This window comes from Pinus tabuliformis, chromosome 4_2, assembly GCF_031772625.1.
Source record: "Pinus tabuliformis cultivar Carrire ecotype Pingquan chromosome 4_2, CPIR1, whole genome shotgun sequence".
Classification (NCBI taxonomy): Eukaryota; Viridiplantae; Streptophyta; class Pinopsida; order Pinales; family Pinaceae; genus Pinus; species Pinus tabuliformis.
In genome coordinates, this window is record NC_142304.1 from 534,450,650 (window position 1) to 534,466,140 (window position 15,491).

At 37.9% G+C, this 15,491-nt stretch overlaps 1 protein-coding gene across 1 annotated transcript in view; it reads left to right on the forward strand.

Moving 5' to 3' along the window:
- Positions 1-214: 214 nt before the first annotated feature.
- LOC149170401 (transcriptional corepressor LEUNIG-like) overlaps positions 215-15,491 on the forward strand; it is a 42,431-nt gene continuing 27,154 nt past the window's right edge. Inside the window, exons 1-9 of the mRNA XM_089429010.1 lie at positions 215-594; positions 3,535-3,639; positions 3,751-3,848; positions 4,022-4,131; positions 4,398-4,823; positions 4,997-5,082; positions 5,333-5,381; positions 5,523-5,634; positions 5,765-5,814. Coding sequence (XP_089285136.1) covers positions 3,611-3,639; positions 3,751-3,848; positions 4,022-4,131; positions 4,398-4,823; positions 4,997-5,082; positions 5,333-5,381; positions 5,523-5,634; positions 5,765-5,814 — 960 coding nt within the window. The 5' untranslated portion in view covers positions 215-594; positions 3,535-3,610. The remainder of the gene's footprint in view (positions 595-3,534; positions 3,640-3,750; positions 3,849-4,021; positions 4,132-4,397; positions 4,824-4,996; positions 5,083-5,332; positions 5,382-5,522; positions 5,635-5,764; positions 5,815-15,491) is intronic.

Below are 15,491 nucleotides of genomic sequence, written 5' to 3' on the forward strand. Positions count from 1 at the left end.
TAAGGAGCACCGCCAATAGAAAACTGAATTAACTCCCAAATTCCGGTCATTAAAACCAATAAAAAATTAATGACAACTCGTTCACCTAACCTCATCAATCAACTAGAGTTTACAAGTCCGAACTTCAAAGTCCGGTCTATCTCGGACTTCAAACTATGGTCTACACCATGCCTAATCGTCAATCGTTTCCGTTAACCGAACCGAAATCCGAAGGGAGCCAGGTCCAATCTGGAATCCGCATGCCGAGGACCGGACCACAGCAGGTTCGGAACAGAAGCTGGACATTCATACAAATTCACTTGTCATTTCCCGATATTTCATCGTTGGAAATTTGGAGCTGGATTTATCCGCGCAGAAGAGAACTGTGTTCGAATCGCATCGAGTCTTTTATTGATTTTGTTTTGTTGAGCCTCAACGAGCGTGTTGTACAAAGTCCAAGGCGCTCGGGCAATTTGCTTTCCCGTGATTACCACTGTGGGAGCGCGGCCTGGACGAATTTGGTGGAGAAACGTTTGGATTTGAAGTCAAGGCCTAAGTTTCCTAAGAATTAGTGTAACTTGACAGAGGATGGCTTAAACTGTGGCATGGAATGCGGTAAGATGCTAAAACTGCTACGATTCTGTGAGTTTGTGAATGCTTTTGGTTGAAAATATGTTAAAATTGGAAACTTTCTAGCTTATACGGTAAGATGCTCGAGCCGCTGTTATTATTGAGGCCGCGATGGCAGTTTTTCTGCGTTCGGCAGGTGTTGTTCAGGGGCATTTTTGGTTCTTTTTGGCCGAGATGTTGCTATATTTAACGTAGTATGTGCTGAGACACCTCAAACTGCTCTGATTTTTGGGACAAGCTATTTATAATTAAAATTTTGGAAGCATTTAACAACAGGGAAAGACAGGTTTTTAAATTTAAACAAGGAGTTTTTATCTTTGTCACGATATGCAGGGTGGTACCGCGAACTGGTCTGTTTTTGGCCAAAACTGAATTTTTCTGTTAAGTTCTTTGGGAAATAACTTATTTTCATCGACAACAGAGTTGTCAACAGGCTTTAGACAACAAAACTGAGATTTTGAGGGCATTCAACCGCTCTTATGAAACTTTTAACCAAATGAACTCGAAGCTGCGGAACCTTTAACACAATAACAAACGAACTATGTTCCGGTCGGATTGGAATTCGAGTCCTCTAAGGAAAATTTGTTATTTTGCCGCTATGCCTCTTTCTTCCGCATTGGGTTCCGGATTGATTAAAGAATGGAATACTCCTGCTGGAATGCCTGTGAATCGCTAGATCGAAACCCTCTTACAGCCCTACATATCTGTTATGCGTGTAATTATGTGATCTTTAGTCGCCCTTCTCTTCCAGCCGGAGCTGAGAGGCATTCGTGTTGAGGAGTTTTCGAGAAAGGAACTCCCTTTAGATAATAGCCTCGTAGCTGTTTTAAAGGATTAAATATCTGCTTATGTTTCTTTTGGATCTCTGATTGCTAGCAGTGTTTCCTTATTCAAGTTAGGGATACCTAAAAACTTTTTGTAAGAAATTTTGATTTCTGTGGATCAGTCTGACAAGTGCACCTATGCTGAGAAAACAAAGATTTTCAACTTTACAGATCAAGCCTACGGCTATGATTGAAAAACTGCACTCAACACAGTGGTTTTTCATTACTTCCAACACTTGAACACTTGAATCAAGCTTAATGCGGTACCCATACGGAGTACTGAAGAACTTATTGCCAGAAATTTTGATTTATCTGGATCAGTCTCCCAAGGACACAGATGCTGTGAAAACACATTTTATTGTACAGATCACAGGCTGAAGATTATAATAGCAAAATTGCACTAAACACTTACCGGTTTCTCATTATTTCCAACACTTGTATCAGTCTTCAGGTGGTACCGATATCTGGCTATGTGAGAATCCTACAAACGTTTTAATGTAATACTGAAATAAATGATGTTAGCTTTGCTAGCGACTTATTTGTGGGTAGTACAGCGAGATTTATAGACTGTACTTCTGAAATATCCATTGCAGTGAATTATATGAAAACAAATTTTATAAAGTTTTATAACAATTGGCTATGATTGACTACACATGTATTGAGCTAACATAGATTTCTAGGTGAAATCTTGAAACTGACTTGACAACAAAATCTGACCTGGTAGGGTTATCGTGAATTTGTTTGAATCTTCTTTGCATGTTTTCCAGAGTTTTAAATGGTCATTCGTAGGTACTCAAAAGGCATCGGTCATGTTGAGTGTAGGCAATTTTTTGTTCCTTTATTTGACATTGCAGATCTACCTGAAACAATAACCTTAGCAATACTTGAGCATAAATAACAACAATCAATTTTAGCTTATTTAATCCCTTTAATGAAGCTGTTTGACATGTCCCTAAAGATCCATTAGAGCCTAGTATGTTAGGCTAATTTAATTTTAAAAGTCTACTCTAGCAGCAGATCCGTCTTAGATCCATTCCCGGGAGATGGACTAGGTCCTCCAGCATTCAGCAGCGCGCGAACCCCCTAGGCAACGAGATAGTGGACAGTCCGCACTTGCCACCGGCTCTTCATCGGGCCAACAGACTTTGTTGAGTCTCTTCAGTCTTATTCATTCAGCCTTGGATGTTAGGAGAGATGGGTCTGATCCTCTGACCTATTAGCTCCTAGATCTTCTCTGCTAGGGCCAGATGTTGATTTACTTCATGCATTGTATTTTTTATAGGAGACCGTTTGATTCTCCCACTTTGTATGGGACATCATTGTACTCAACAGTTCCTTTGACCTACTTTGTGGTCATTAGTTGGACATAAATATAATTATTTTATGTAGCAGCTTGTCCTTGTTGGCTAAATTTCAGTAAATATCCATTAGGGGTAATTCCAAGATCATTAAATCCTTTGAAATTCAACATGTCTGGTTATATAATTGGAGAGTTAATTTCAATGGCCAGATTACTTAAGATAGGTTTTAGTGCTAGTGGTAGATGGGACTCTGTAAAGAGTTCTGATGGTAACCCTTTCTAGAAAATTATACTTACCTTCTAAGAAATTAAACTTGTTCTGAATGCCCATGTGGTGATGGTTGTTGCCACCTGATGCAGCCTTTTTCTTGACCTTCACTTATATGTAAGAATAAGAAAAGGGAATTGACAGTACTCAGAACCTGACAATGAACAATATACATAAACTGGGGATGTGCAGTCTCACTACTAGTATGGAGAAAAACATACACTTGTAATCATTGAACTTGTTTCAGTTCACAGGCCAGTGTAAGATGGCATTTTGTTTGAGCGCACATTTGTAATATCTACTGTAATCGGTTATGTTGTTATTCAGCAATATAGTTAAGATTCTGCAATTGCTCAAAAATCCATCAGAGATTTCAAATAAGAAACCAACAGTGGTCAATATTTATTATTTCTGGTGTTTAGTCCACCTTAACTATGGAGAGCATTCACTTTTAGCTACATGATTCACAGATCTAACATTTTTATGGTATGCAGTTATTTGCTTTTATCATGTATTGACATGTGATTTTGCAGGACTTCTCAGATCTGTTGTGAGCTATAGCCTATCACTTATTAAGGCTGCAAGTTAAACGTCTTAAATTCCATAATCATGTCACAGAACTGGGAAGCTGATAAAATGTAAGTAGAATGTTTTCCATGCTATATTTGTGGTATGATAATCATCAGTGAGATTTATCGGGGCCATTGCAATTGATCTTCTCACTGGCTGACTTTCTGTTGTGATTGTAGGCTGGATGTCTACATTTATGATTACCTTGTAAAGAGGAACTTGCAGTTGTCTGCAAAGGCTTTTCAGACAGAAGGGAAAGTTTCCCCTGAACCAGTTGGTACGATAAGTGTGTGGCCTGTTCAGTGCTCAAATTGACTTGTTTTATATGAATTACAGACTTGTAGATTAACATAGCATTCAATGGGAACTCATCATAAATAGTACTGGATTCTAACTGTATGTCTGTCTTCAACTATTTGATTTTGGGAGTCTATTGTGTATATTTTCCAGCCATAGATGCGCCAGGAGGTTTTTTATTTGAGTGGTGGTCAGTATTTTGGGATATATTCATTGCCAGGACTAATGAGAAGCACTCAGAAGTGGCTGCCACATACATAGATGTAAGTTACAATGCTCTGTGGACTGCCACTAGACAGCATAGGCATATAATTTGGGATATTGTGTTTGAGATTTTGTTCCAAGGGCATTAACCTATAACATATTGTCAGAGTTCCAAGAAGACTTGCATTACAGAATATGATTGCGAAGAAAGTTGAATCTGGGTAGCAGATGAAGCTGAACATGTTGAAATAATATAACTTAAGAGTATATATAGCTTGCAAGGCTGCTATTGTATCTAATGCATATCTGTGATATGCAATGACAGACACAACTGCAGAAAGCACGAGAGCGGGAGCAGCAGCAGCAACAACAGCAGCAGCAGCAGCAACAGCAACAACAACAACAGCAGCAACAACAACATCAACAACAACAGCAGCAACAGCAACAACAGCAGCAGCAACAGCAGCAGCAACAACAGCAGCAGCAGCAGCAGCAGCAGCAGCAGCAGCATCTGCAACATCAGCAATTGCAGATGCAACAACAGCTTCAAATGCTACAGAGGCATGCACAGCAGCAGCAACAACGTAGAGATGGGGGCCATCTTTTGAATGGCACTTCCAATGGGTTGGTGAGTAATGATTCCCTGATACGTCAGAACCAAGGGGCTGCAAATGCCATGGCAACAAAGCTATACGAGGAACGTCTAAAGCTGCCGCATCAACGAGATCCCATGGATGATGCATCAATGAAGGTACTTGGGTAGTGAATGAGCCCCAGATGGTGTTGCATTTTCTGGTTTTCTTGTGGAGACATAAATCTATGAAAAAATGCACATCTTGTTATGCCAGCACACCGTGGTTTGTCTCTGTTATCACTGATGGTATTTCTCCAGAATTTTACGTCTTATGTCTTTGTTTTCAGCAGAGGTTTGGAGATAACCCAGGCCAGCTATTGGATGCAAGCCAGACATCCATGCTAAAGTCAGTGCCTCCCCACGGGCAGCCTTCGGGGTATTTTTTATTTTTATTTTTTTGAAGCATATATCTACAACAGTTTTGTTCTATCTCTCTCCCTCACACACATGTGTGTGTGTGTGCGTGTTTGCATGTGCAAGCATTTCTTATAATTTCTGTCTTATTTGTTGCTTTACCTTCTTTCCTTAATGTGGTTCATGCCTCTGCATCTTGAAGAGAATTATCTGTAACATTTTCAAGAAAAAGATGGTTCAGCTTTTCTCATGATCCCATATTTTACACACAGGCAAGTTTTACACAATACAACTGGCAACATTTCAACTGCTTTGCATCAGGTACAAGTTCTTAATTGACGACTCCCTATGATGTTGCAGCTGATCAAGGTGTCTCGATTACATATAGTTATGTTATTTATCTTGTAAAACATTCGTTCTGTAGCAAAAAGTTTAACTTCAAAAATGTATACATTGCTACAGGATAACAAGAATGACATGAGTGCAGTTTTGAATCAAAGATCAACTGCATCTGACCCTTCATTGTTTGGAGTTCCTGGGGCTGGGATTTCAAAACCAAGTTTGTTGAGCCCAGGTTTGCTAATTTGTCTTCAGTTAGGGACTAGTTATATGTGCAATTTATAATGTTGAAATCAGTGAAGTATGAATTCATATTTTTTCAGTTAAAGATACTATGTAATACTCTACACTTTTGCAATTGTTAGGTGTCAATCAAGGACAAAATGCATTGCCTTTAAAGGGATGGCCACTGACTGTAAGTGTCTTCTTAATTAGGAAAATTTGCAATCATATTATTGTCTTGCTACATCTCACTTCCACCGTTTTTTTTGTATTTTTCCTATCTGGTATTCGTGACCTTTTAGTTTATGGTAAGTTTGTTTCGAAAACTCATACTTCAGCATGAAAATTGTTCCAAGTAATTTTTTTGTGATAGAGGGTTAAGTCTATAATAATTTTCACGGTTCACAGTATTTAGCATTGCAGTAGTAGAAGATTTTAAGAAGTCAGCAGTGTGGCAAATGTGGGCATGATAGTTAAATAAAACATATCTAATGTTGTGTGCCTATATATTGGATGGAAGTCTGGGAAGTGTACAAATGTGCAGGAGGGATTGAACTAAACAATTGCTCTTTAGGAGATATAAGCGGACATGGTTGAATTGAATGGGTGGGAACCGGAATAGTGTTGTAATTCTAAATCTTGGAATGAAGGGCACCTTTATTTGAATGTACATTCATATATCATGTTGTCCAAACAGTAAAATTATTCAAACTTTAGTGTGTATGTGCCAATGTATCTGATTTTTAAGTTATAACTTGTGTGCGTGTCTGTGTGATGAGTATTCCTGTATCCCAAGTGGATTCACACATGGAGCATAATTGGATTAAGACAAAAAGAAACCATGAATTTTCGGTTGAGGTGTTCTAAATTGTGCCAGTGGTACGTTACTCCATTTACACAGGGATACAAAGCCAAATTTTGCTCATAGATTTGCAAAGAGGTTGATTAAAGCAAAGTTCAATACCAAGAGGCATACCTGCTGTTCAGGGTTAACAAAGTTGTGAGACTCAAACTTGTTCTAAAGTGCATTTGGATGGTTTTGAGGGATGTCATGAATGTTTAACATAAATATTTACTTGCAGTAACAAGGCATATTCATGTCTGTGGAAAAACCAATGCATGCATATGTGTGTCAAAATGGTAAAGATTAAATTTTGACTTTTAATGTAATACTGTTTTTCTTGCACTGGTGGTTTAATTTTCGTATTTTCCTTGATAATTCTTTGCAGCCGATGAATTATTGCTGTCAAGAGATTGCACTAAACAGAATCTCAAAACCTAACCAGTTCATGGGTTACATGTTTTTTAGGAGAGAAGTAAATAATAAATTAGATTGATGGTTGAATTATGGTGTAAAGGAAATCCTCTACTGAATTGAGGAAAATTTAATACGTAAAAGGCAACACAAGGAAGAGAAATACGTACAAACATATGAAGATTAACAAATAAAAAGAACTTGCATATCCAACCAACATTTACTGGCGAGTCAAGAGAGAACTAAAGAGAACTAAATGTTATGGATTAAGGAAACCACTTATACTGTGTACACAATGCAGATGTGGTTCAGGTTGATGCCTATAGGTTTTGGACACAAGGTTTCTAAAGCCGTAGTCCACCATCTTAGTGACAACATTGGAGTCCAGAGAGTGGCAATAATCGGGCAAAGTTCATCCATGTCCAAGGATTCCTTTGGAGTATATATATTAAATTTGTCATTAACTATTTTTTAAATTCATCTTTGAAGTTGAGTAAATTTATCCAAAGAGAAGGGGCTGTTATTTGCAAGGAGAGGGCTTGGTTGGAAATATAGGCACACTGGCTTCTCAATGAAGGATTATTAAGAGGTTTGCTACACTGAAATTGTTGTTTGCCAATAAAAATGCCAGACTAACTGGAGGTTTGTGTGGAAGCATTTGAGATAAACAGTGGATATGAAAAGGTGTACATGCTTTCTTCTGAAGAGAACATTAATATGCATGGAATCATGCAGCTGAGACAGGCTGTTCAATCCTTGGTGACTTAGAAAACAAGTCTCCATCACATTCTTTAGGTGCATCACTGAGCCCACAACTTTTGGATGTCTATTATGGAAGTTTTTGATCTGGATGATTGGCCAATAAAGTTGTCTATGTAAGAGGATTATATTGGAGATATTTTGTGATCAATTAGGGGTTAAAGTGAAGTTCACTCCCCGAAGGTGTCTCCCATGCATTGATGATTAATTTTTGTGATCACAGGCTACTCCGTATGGCAGGTGCGGCATGCTATTTTTTCAAGATTGTTTCTCAGTCCTTGTATACACTTCAGACGAGAACCAAAGTTAGTTCAGCAGTTAGCATGGCACCATAGCAGGAATGAATGAACATGTCTTTCCATGGGATTTTTCCTCTGAAGTATATGCTGGCAATATCATTATTCAAAATTTAAGCTAGCTTCAGTAATAATTTTGAATTATTCTAACTTAGGAAGCTACATATGTGATCCAAGTGTCTGAATGCCTTTGCAGGCTCATTGTCAATCTCGAAATGTTTTAGTCATAATCCTAGAAACTCTTAAGTAATGGTCCTTTTAAGTTAACTTGTTCATTTAGTTGCCCTCTCAACAAGTATCCATAGAATGGTTATACAAGGTAATTGGTCCCTTCTAAGGGGGCCTCTCCAATCAAACTTAGGCATCTTATCATTTACTGGCTACTTCTGGTGTTTTGATTACAAGGGACAAGTACTTCTAATTGATCACAAACTTCACAAGTTGCATGGCCTTCTTTTCCAAATCATCAAATTATTCTTCATGTAAATTGCTCCGATATTCCATTCCAAGTAGCCTCAAGCCTGCCAATTAAATATTAGGAGGATGTGGATCATAATTTATCCTTGGGTGCATTACACATTTTATGGACAGAGATTAATTCAGCAGGGTAGTCTTCATTGTCTATTCATGCATCAGATTTCTGTATTACTATGGATGATCCATGCACCCATATGCTTTTTGACTAAATTTGGTTCACATGTTTAATAGAGAATTCACATTCAGGGATGACGGTGGGTTCCAAGAAGTTCGATGCATGAAGGCTGAAGCAATCTCCAGATGATGTCTGTTTCACCTATGTGACAAACTAATTAGCTGACAGATTACTGAAATTCCAGTTCGTGGAAATTTACAACAGTTAACTCAAATTCAGGAATATTTTTAGTTTGCTGTAATTTAGGATGGCTTGGTATTTGCTGAAATTTTGGAAGCATCATCAGTTTGCTGCTAAGTTGCACGATACAGGGAAACAAGTACGAGTTTCTGAAACGGGTACGGGTACGAAACGTGACCCCCCCAAATTTTGGAAATGGGGAAACACAATATATATATATATATATATATATTAGGACATTTAAGAAATATGTGCAATCATAAAGCATACATGATACTTCTAATTTAATACATTATGATTAAATTGTCCAATGTCAATGACCTTAGTGTTCTTGATTAAATACAAGTTCCATACCCTAGTACCCTAGGTGCTCTTGATTATTGGGAGTCTCCCTTGCATAGAGGGCTTGGTTCTCTTGATTAAATACATGTTCCATACCCTAGTACATGACAAAATCCAATGGAAACATTGCAATCCCCCCAATCTTGAAATCCTGAAAAACAGATAAGTCTGCTGGATTTTGAGTGAGATCTAAAATTCTACTTTCTCCATATGAAATCCAATGAGGGCGAAACCACTCTCAAACATCCTTGAGTCATTTCATGGTAATGTTAAAAATTTAAGTAAAAGGACAATGAAAGATAAGGAGAATATCACTTGAAAGATAAAGGAGAATGTCAAATGAAAGATAACGGAGAATGTCACTTGTCACTTTTACTTTAAGAATTTAACATAATAATTTAACATTACCATGAACTGCATATCAACACTAGGACCATAGGCTTGAACATTAGGTTACCCCACTCAAAAAATTTTGTTTCCAATCTTCAATAGCTCCTTCTATCACTCTTGAATTGGTAGAGAGCGAAAAAAAAACAAAACGAAAAATCTAAAAAAAACTGAAAAAAGTCACTTTATCGCTGAAGCGTGGTTGTACGACCTGAAAACGCGTTTCAGGCCGTACTGGGCCACGTTTCTCCCACATGAAATGTGGCACGTCCTGAAACGCGTTTCCAGGCCGTACCAAACGCGTTTCCGTTTCGTTTCAGCCCAGAAATGCCCTTAGGACCAGCGTTTCCTGCAACATAGGTTTGCTGAAATTAAGCACAATGGCTGTAGTTACCAGCAGCAGTGTTTAGTTCAGTAGGTTGGAAGAAATCGAGGGCTAAGATTTGTGGGCTGTTAGTGATTAGTCCAGTTCAGCCCCCCTTTTGTATGGGAAATGTACTCTTGGGTTGGAAATAGTTATTCAGTCTGCTAAGTGTGCATTTCAATGGTCAAGTAAAAAGGTCACTCATGACTTAGTGCCTCTGCACATTCGCGACATGCTGCTCAGACAACTGTACCTGGGTCCTGTTGGACTGCCACACCTTGAATTGTGTTCTCAATATCAGAGACATGTTATTCCATGTTCTTGAGGTAAAACCAAAACTTCAAGTCGTTTTTCTTTCAGCTAAGTAGTGCTGCAAACTCATAAGCTACATTCAAAAACTTCTTCTGTTAAGCATATGGCCAGCAGTCACACAAAAGACTGTTCTTGCTTCCTGCATGGGTTTCATCCATCGTGCAGTCAATACAACCATCTCAATATGCTTCTGGAAAATTACAATGGCAGATTTAAGGATACTGTTAGAGTTTGACATTATATTGCCAGGTCTATCATCGCATTGATCTAGTTCTCAAAGCTTAATTGCCCAACAGATCGTTGTACGATAGATCCCTTTTGGAAACTGAAGAAATTCAGAGACAGGTTCAGGATATCCTGTAGAAAGTGCATCTGAGGCTGAGCTGTTCTACTTGTGGAAGCCCCATTATGCTTACGCTGAAGAAATATGGCACATGGTGCATTCACTATTGTTGGGTTTATAAGCTTAACCATCAATATGACCATTAGGGAAAGGAGACGAAAGGAACAAATCAAATGTAAAACACATAACTGTTTTGAGAAAAAGCCAATAATAAAAGTTTATTCCTCTTTTGGGCTGCTCATTAATTTGTTCATGAGTTGGTTGAAAACTTCATGAGTGAGTTATGCTCAGAGCTATTTTTGTAGAGCTGTTAGAGGATGGAGTGCTTCTCCTGTGGAAGCCTCATTATGCTTGCACCAGAAAAATATGGGACATAATGCGTGGACTATTGTTGGGTTTAGTAGTGTAACAATCAATATGACAGTTAGATAAAAGAGAAGGAAAGGTGCACTTTGTTAATTTTAGTTAACAATGGTATGTTCTATGCTTAGCACAATTACTTCAATGTCCTTTAAGCAGCCCAATGACAATATCCAAATTAGTTTTCCAATAGCAATCACATTAACCCTAAATCACATTGACAGTAACTGTAGATAGAACATTAACAATAAAAGTATAAGACAAGCAAAGAGAAGATGACACCAGATTTGGTGGATGCCAAGGAAAACCCCAAGATGGGGAAAACCCTTTGATCAATTCTTCTTATTATTATATCAAATGTTCAGCTGAGAGAGAGAGAGTACAAAGTGGAATTTGGCCCTAGTTTCCAATTTTAACACACTCCAATTGTAGAAGTCATAAGCTTTTGTGAGAAAAAGACTACTAATAAACGTTCGTTCTTTGTTGGGGCTGCTTATTAAAGAATTCACGAGTTTCTTGTTTAGATCATCGGTAAGTTATGCCTGGGGCCAGTTATGTAGAGCTATTAGAGGATCCACATTTTCTACCCATCAATGGACTTATCTCTTTTATATTAATGAAAGTTTTCTTTGCTGCTCTTATGGATGAATGTCATGTCTCTATTATTTAGTTTCAGCTACGATGGTTCAATTGGTATACTTATGTTTCATGCTGTGATTCTGATGTTACCATTCAATTTCAAGTTAAGGGATAATGTCTGTTAAGTTAGATTGCTTGTTCTTCTAAAATAGTCTTTTGTATGAGTTTTAGCTGTAAAACCGCCCACCCATGCACCCACACACAACACTTCTATAGCACTTAACAAGATTGCATTCAAGAAAGGTATAGAAGCCCCTGTTGAGATCTACAAGGGTCAACAGAAGAATTGATGGAACCCAGACTCACTTAAATTTCTCAAAAAACCTCCTCACAAGTGTGCTAGAGAGAGTGCAAAAGCCAAGTACAAGTGCTGCAAACAGCTAAACCACACTGAAATGGATGGGGAACCAAAATGGATATGAGGGGAAAATGGTTATGTCAAAATTTCAAAAAAACCGGATTGATATGGTGGGGAAATGGTGCGCACACACACATAGTGGTTACCAATGTCCATCACTACTATTTACTATAATAAATTATACTAAGCAAATGCAAAGACTAGAGTTATATGATGTGAACATTCAACATACCTTAATTGATTGTAGATGTTTGGTCAGGATGATTGTAGGTGCACTAAATATCTTCTATAATATGAGATATCCCTTTAGTCCTTGAGTAGGCTTGCACTAGTGCTTACCCTATAACAATCGTGCTTCATCATCTGCTACATCTGGAGAACCAACACTCCTTTTTTTTGGCTTTATTTTTCAAAAAGAATATGTTTGTGTGGTCTCTCTTAGACTTTTGACTACCATAATTCAATTTCAGCAGGCTGAATATTTCAGGCTTTCATTTGTTTTACAACAATAATCTACAACAACTTCGAACATTAAAATGAAATTCTATGATTAAAACAATTTATAACACACATTTGCTTGAACAAGCATAGTAAGGAACTGGGATTCAAGGTTGGAAGGAGTCAAATCTTCAAAGCCAAAAAGCACATACATCTGACACCAAGGAGTGAATGAGTAACAGATCTGTCCTTGTGATATAACTTGTCTCAAATATGCAACTTCATCCTCAAATTATGGAATATGATGATTACAGTCTTCAGCTTCAGCCAGCGTTAACCAACAATGCTTCCTCATTACTTGCTTGCCTTTCTTCTTTTCCATTGGCATCCTAACGTTATGATAGCTAATACTTCAGGCTTACTCCATTCAGTACCCTAAAAATCGAAGCCTAAAGCAATCAAACCCTCAACCAAGCTTGGTGCCAACTTATATTGTGAAATGAAAGAAGTCTTTTTTTTCTATGAAAAAAAACTTCTAATGCGAGATTAACCAAGAATTTATAAAGTATTTGGTGTGTTAAGGGAGGCCCAAGGCTGTTTATTTTTGAGTTTTAGTGTTCATTTCAGGGTTGGGATTTCCTTAGAGCACTTTTAGGGTTTGACAGTCCAACTAAAAGTTATTTTAATTGGTTTTATGGGGGCCGAAATGCAAGATCGAGGCTTGAAATATTAAATATTTCAAAACTAGCCTGAAATGTTTCAAAATCTGCTGGAACGTTATAAAATCTTCTTGAAACATTTCAAAATCTCCCAAAAACATACATATCCCATTTCCCTTTACTGAAATTGCATTTCACATTTTTAAAAACAACACAAAAATGTTTTTGTGTCATTTCAAAGGAAAATTCCCTTTGTTTCGAGATCCAAAATGGGGATTTGCATTTCAACAACCTCCCCTCTAATGTTTTTGGTAATTTGGTAAAATAGAAATACACAAGTGTGCCCAAGAGAAAAATGTCAATTGGAAAAGAAAAATGCGAAAATTAAGTGCCCTTAGGCTTATTACACTTGTTATTTCAGATTAAGAAGATACGAGATGAGAGATTGAGTTGGTTGTTTATACACAACTCAAGTGAGGCATCCCTTCGATAGGAGCTTATTGAACCTATTAACAAAATAGGGTCTACAAGACAAGGGCACACACCAAGAGGGTTATTGAGCCTACATATAAAGTTTGAATAGGTCGTCGTTAACCATAAATCTAGTACACAATAAATGAAATAACTATGGACTTGGTCATAATTACAAGAGCATAATGATAACATAATGATTACACATAAATGGGTTGTTGGCACATGTATAGGTCAACTCAGTAAGTCCAACATCCTCCCTTAGTTGAACATGCCACAAAGAGAAGTCATTGCAATAGAAGGTTACAAAGTTTACTTCCCTCCTTCATGTTAGTAGAGGGATGGATCATACCTCTTGAACTCAAGCATCACTTCTTCGTAGAACCATCAAGATAATCAATGATCGATAATGAGCTGTAGAGAGATTTAGGTGGGAGATGATGTTTTTAGGCAAGAACATCAGAGTATTGAGTATTGGTTTATAGTTGAGAAGATTCCTCTTGATAGTGCTTAAAGGGGTTGGAAAGTAACTTGGCTCCATCAAATTTGTCTTGAAAATAGTCAACAATTAAAGCAAGAAGGGCTCAAGATGGAGGAGATTCCTTGTAATAGTATGTAGATGATCAATAAGAAATTATGCTACATCAATGAGAGTGGAGATAACCCACTTAGCTAGAGGCCTTGACCTATATGAAAGAACAATAACCGGTGTATGCGAATCATGCAAGTGTTGCCATCAACAAAAATAAATTTCAAGAGCATCTGCAACAAGAATGTTGGATGACCCATTGATAAGAGTGTCATCATCTACAATATGAGGATTGGATGAGCCACTGACAAGTGTATACTAAAAAGGTGAAGAGACTTTTGTAGTAGGAATGTTGGATGATTCATCAATCCATCAACTATAAGAGTTTGCCCAAATTTCATGCAAGGAGTACTAGAGAGAGTACTCATAGAAGTAAGGAGAGCACTGACATTGTACCGAAGGAGAAGGGTCTATTAAAATATGGCAAGAATCATCTAAAAGAGGACTTACTTGATAATGAGAAGAAGCACAATCCTTGGAAGCATGATGAGATCCACTTGAAACATCTTTTGAAAGACGTATTGGGAGAGATCTTGGCAGACTATGAGTAGGAACCTTGTCAAAAATAACTTCTCTATATTCAACCATTTTGTGAATGGTGGGGCCATAAAGACAATATTCCTAAAAAGTTTCAATGTTGCCGACTAGAGTGTAGTAGGAGCTTGGAGGTGTTGATGTGTTTCAAATTTCACTATGAGCATGGGTCCATGCACAAGATCCAAAAATTTTAAAATGAAAAATAGAAGGTTTGTTGATCTGAATTGGATTATTATATTGTTTGTCATCCACCTCGATGCATTTGGAGTGGAAAAAGTGGAGGAATCAACTCACTGGACTGTTTTTACTGGCAAGACCCAGTTTGGCAAAACGGGGTCTGAAACCTTCTAGGAGCATTTTGAGGCATCAAATAACGTTTTTTGGTGTTAAAATTTTGCCGCCTTGGCGCCACACCTTTGCATGCTATTCTACACATAGAGACCTTTCCAACGACGCAAGAAGCACATTAATTGGAATCCGTAAGCAAAAGTTATGCCATTCAAAAGTTGACTTTCCTGTTTTCACACCTATAGTTCGGGAGGATGCCACGTCAACCCCCATTATTTATGGAAAATGGACTAGCCACGTGTTTGTGATGTAAAAGACTCTAGAAGAGTATTTTGTAACTCTAGTAGGCTATTGTGCTGTGTTATAATCGAGCCACTAGGAGGAAGAGACATTCCATTCTTTCGAGAGCATTTTGTTCCATAGCTGAGCAAAGATAGTCGAGAGAGATAGGAGGTAGATCACACAAAGAGGATCTGTGCATTGTAGCAGCCCACGGACCACAGGCATTACTTCTTTATATTTGCAACCATATTTCCAGAGAGAGGAAAAGAGCGAAGTGACCTCACCTTCCCGCTGGGTTTTCTCTCAAAAGGGTTTCCCAGAGAGCATATCTTGTGTGTGTGCGCTTATTTTGTAGTTCT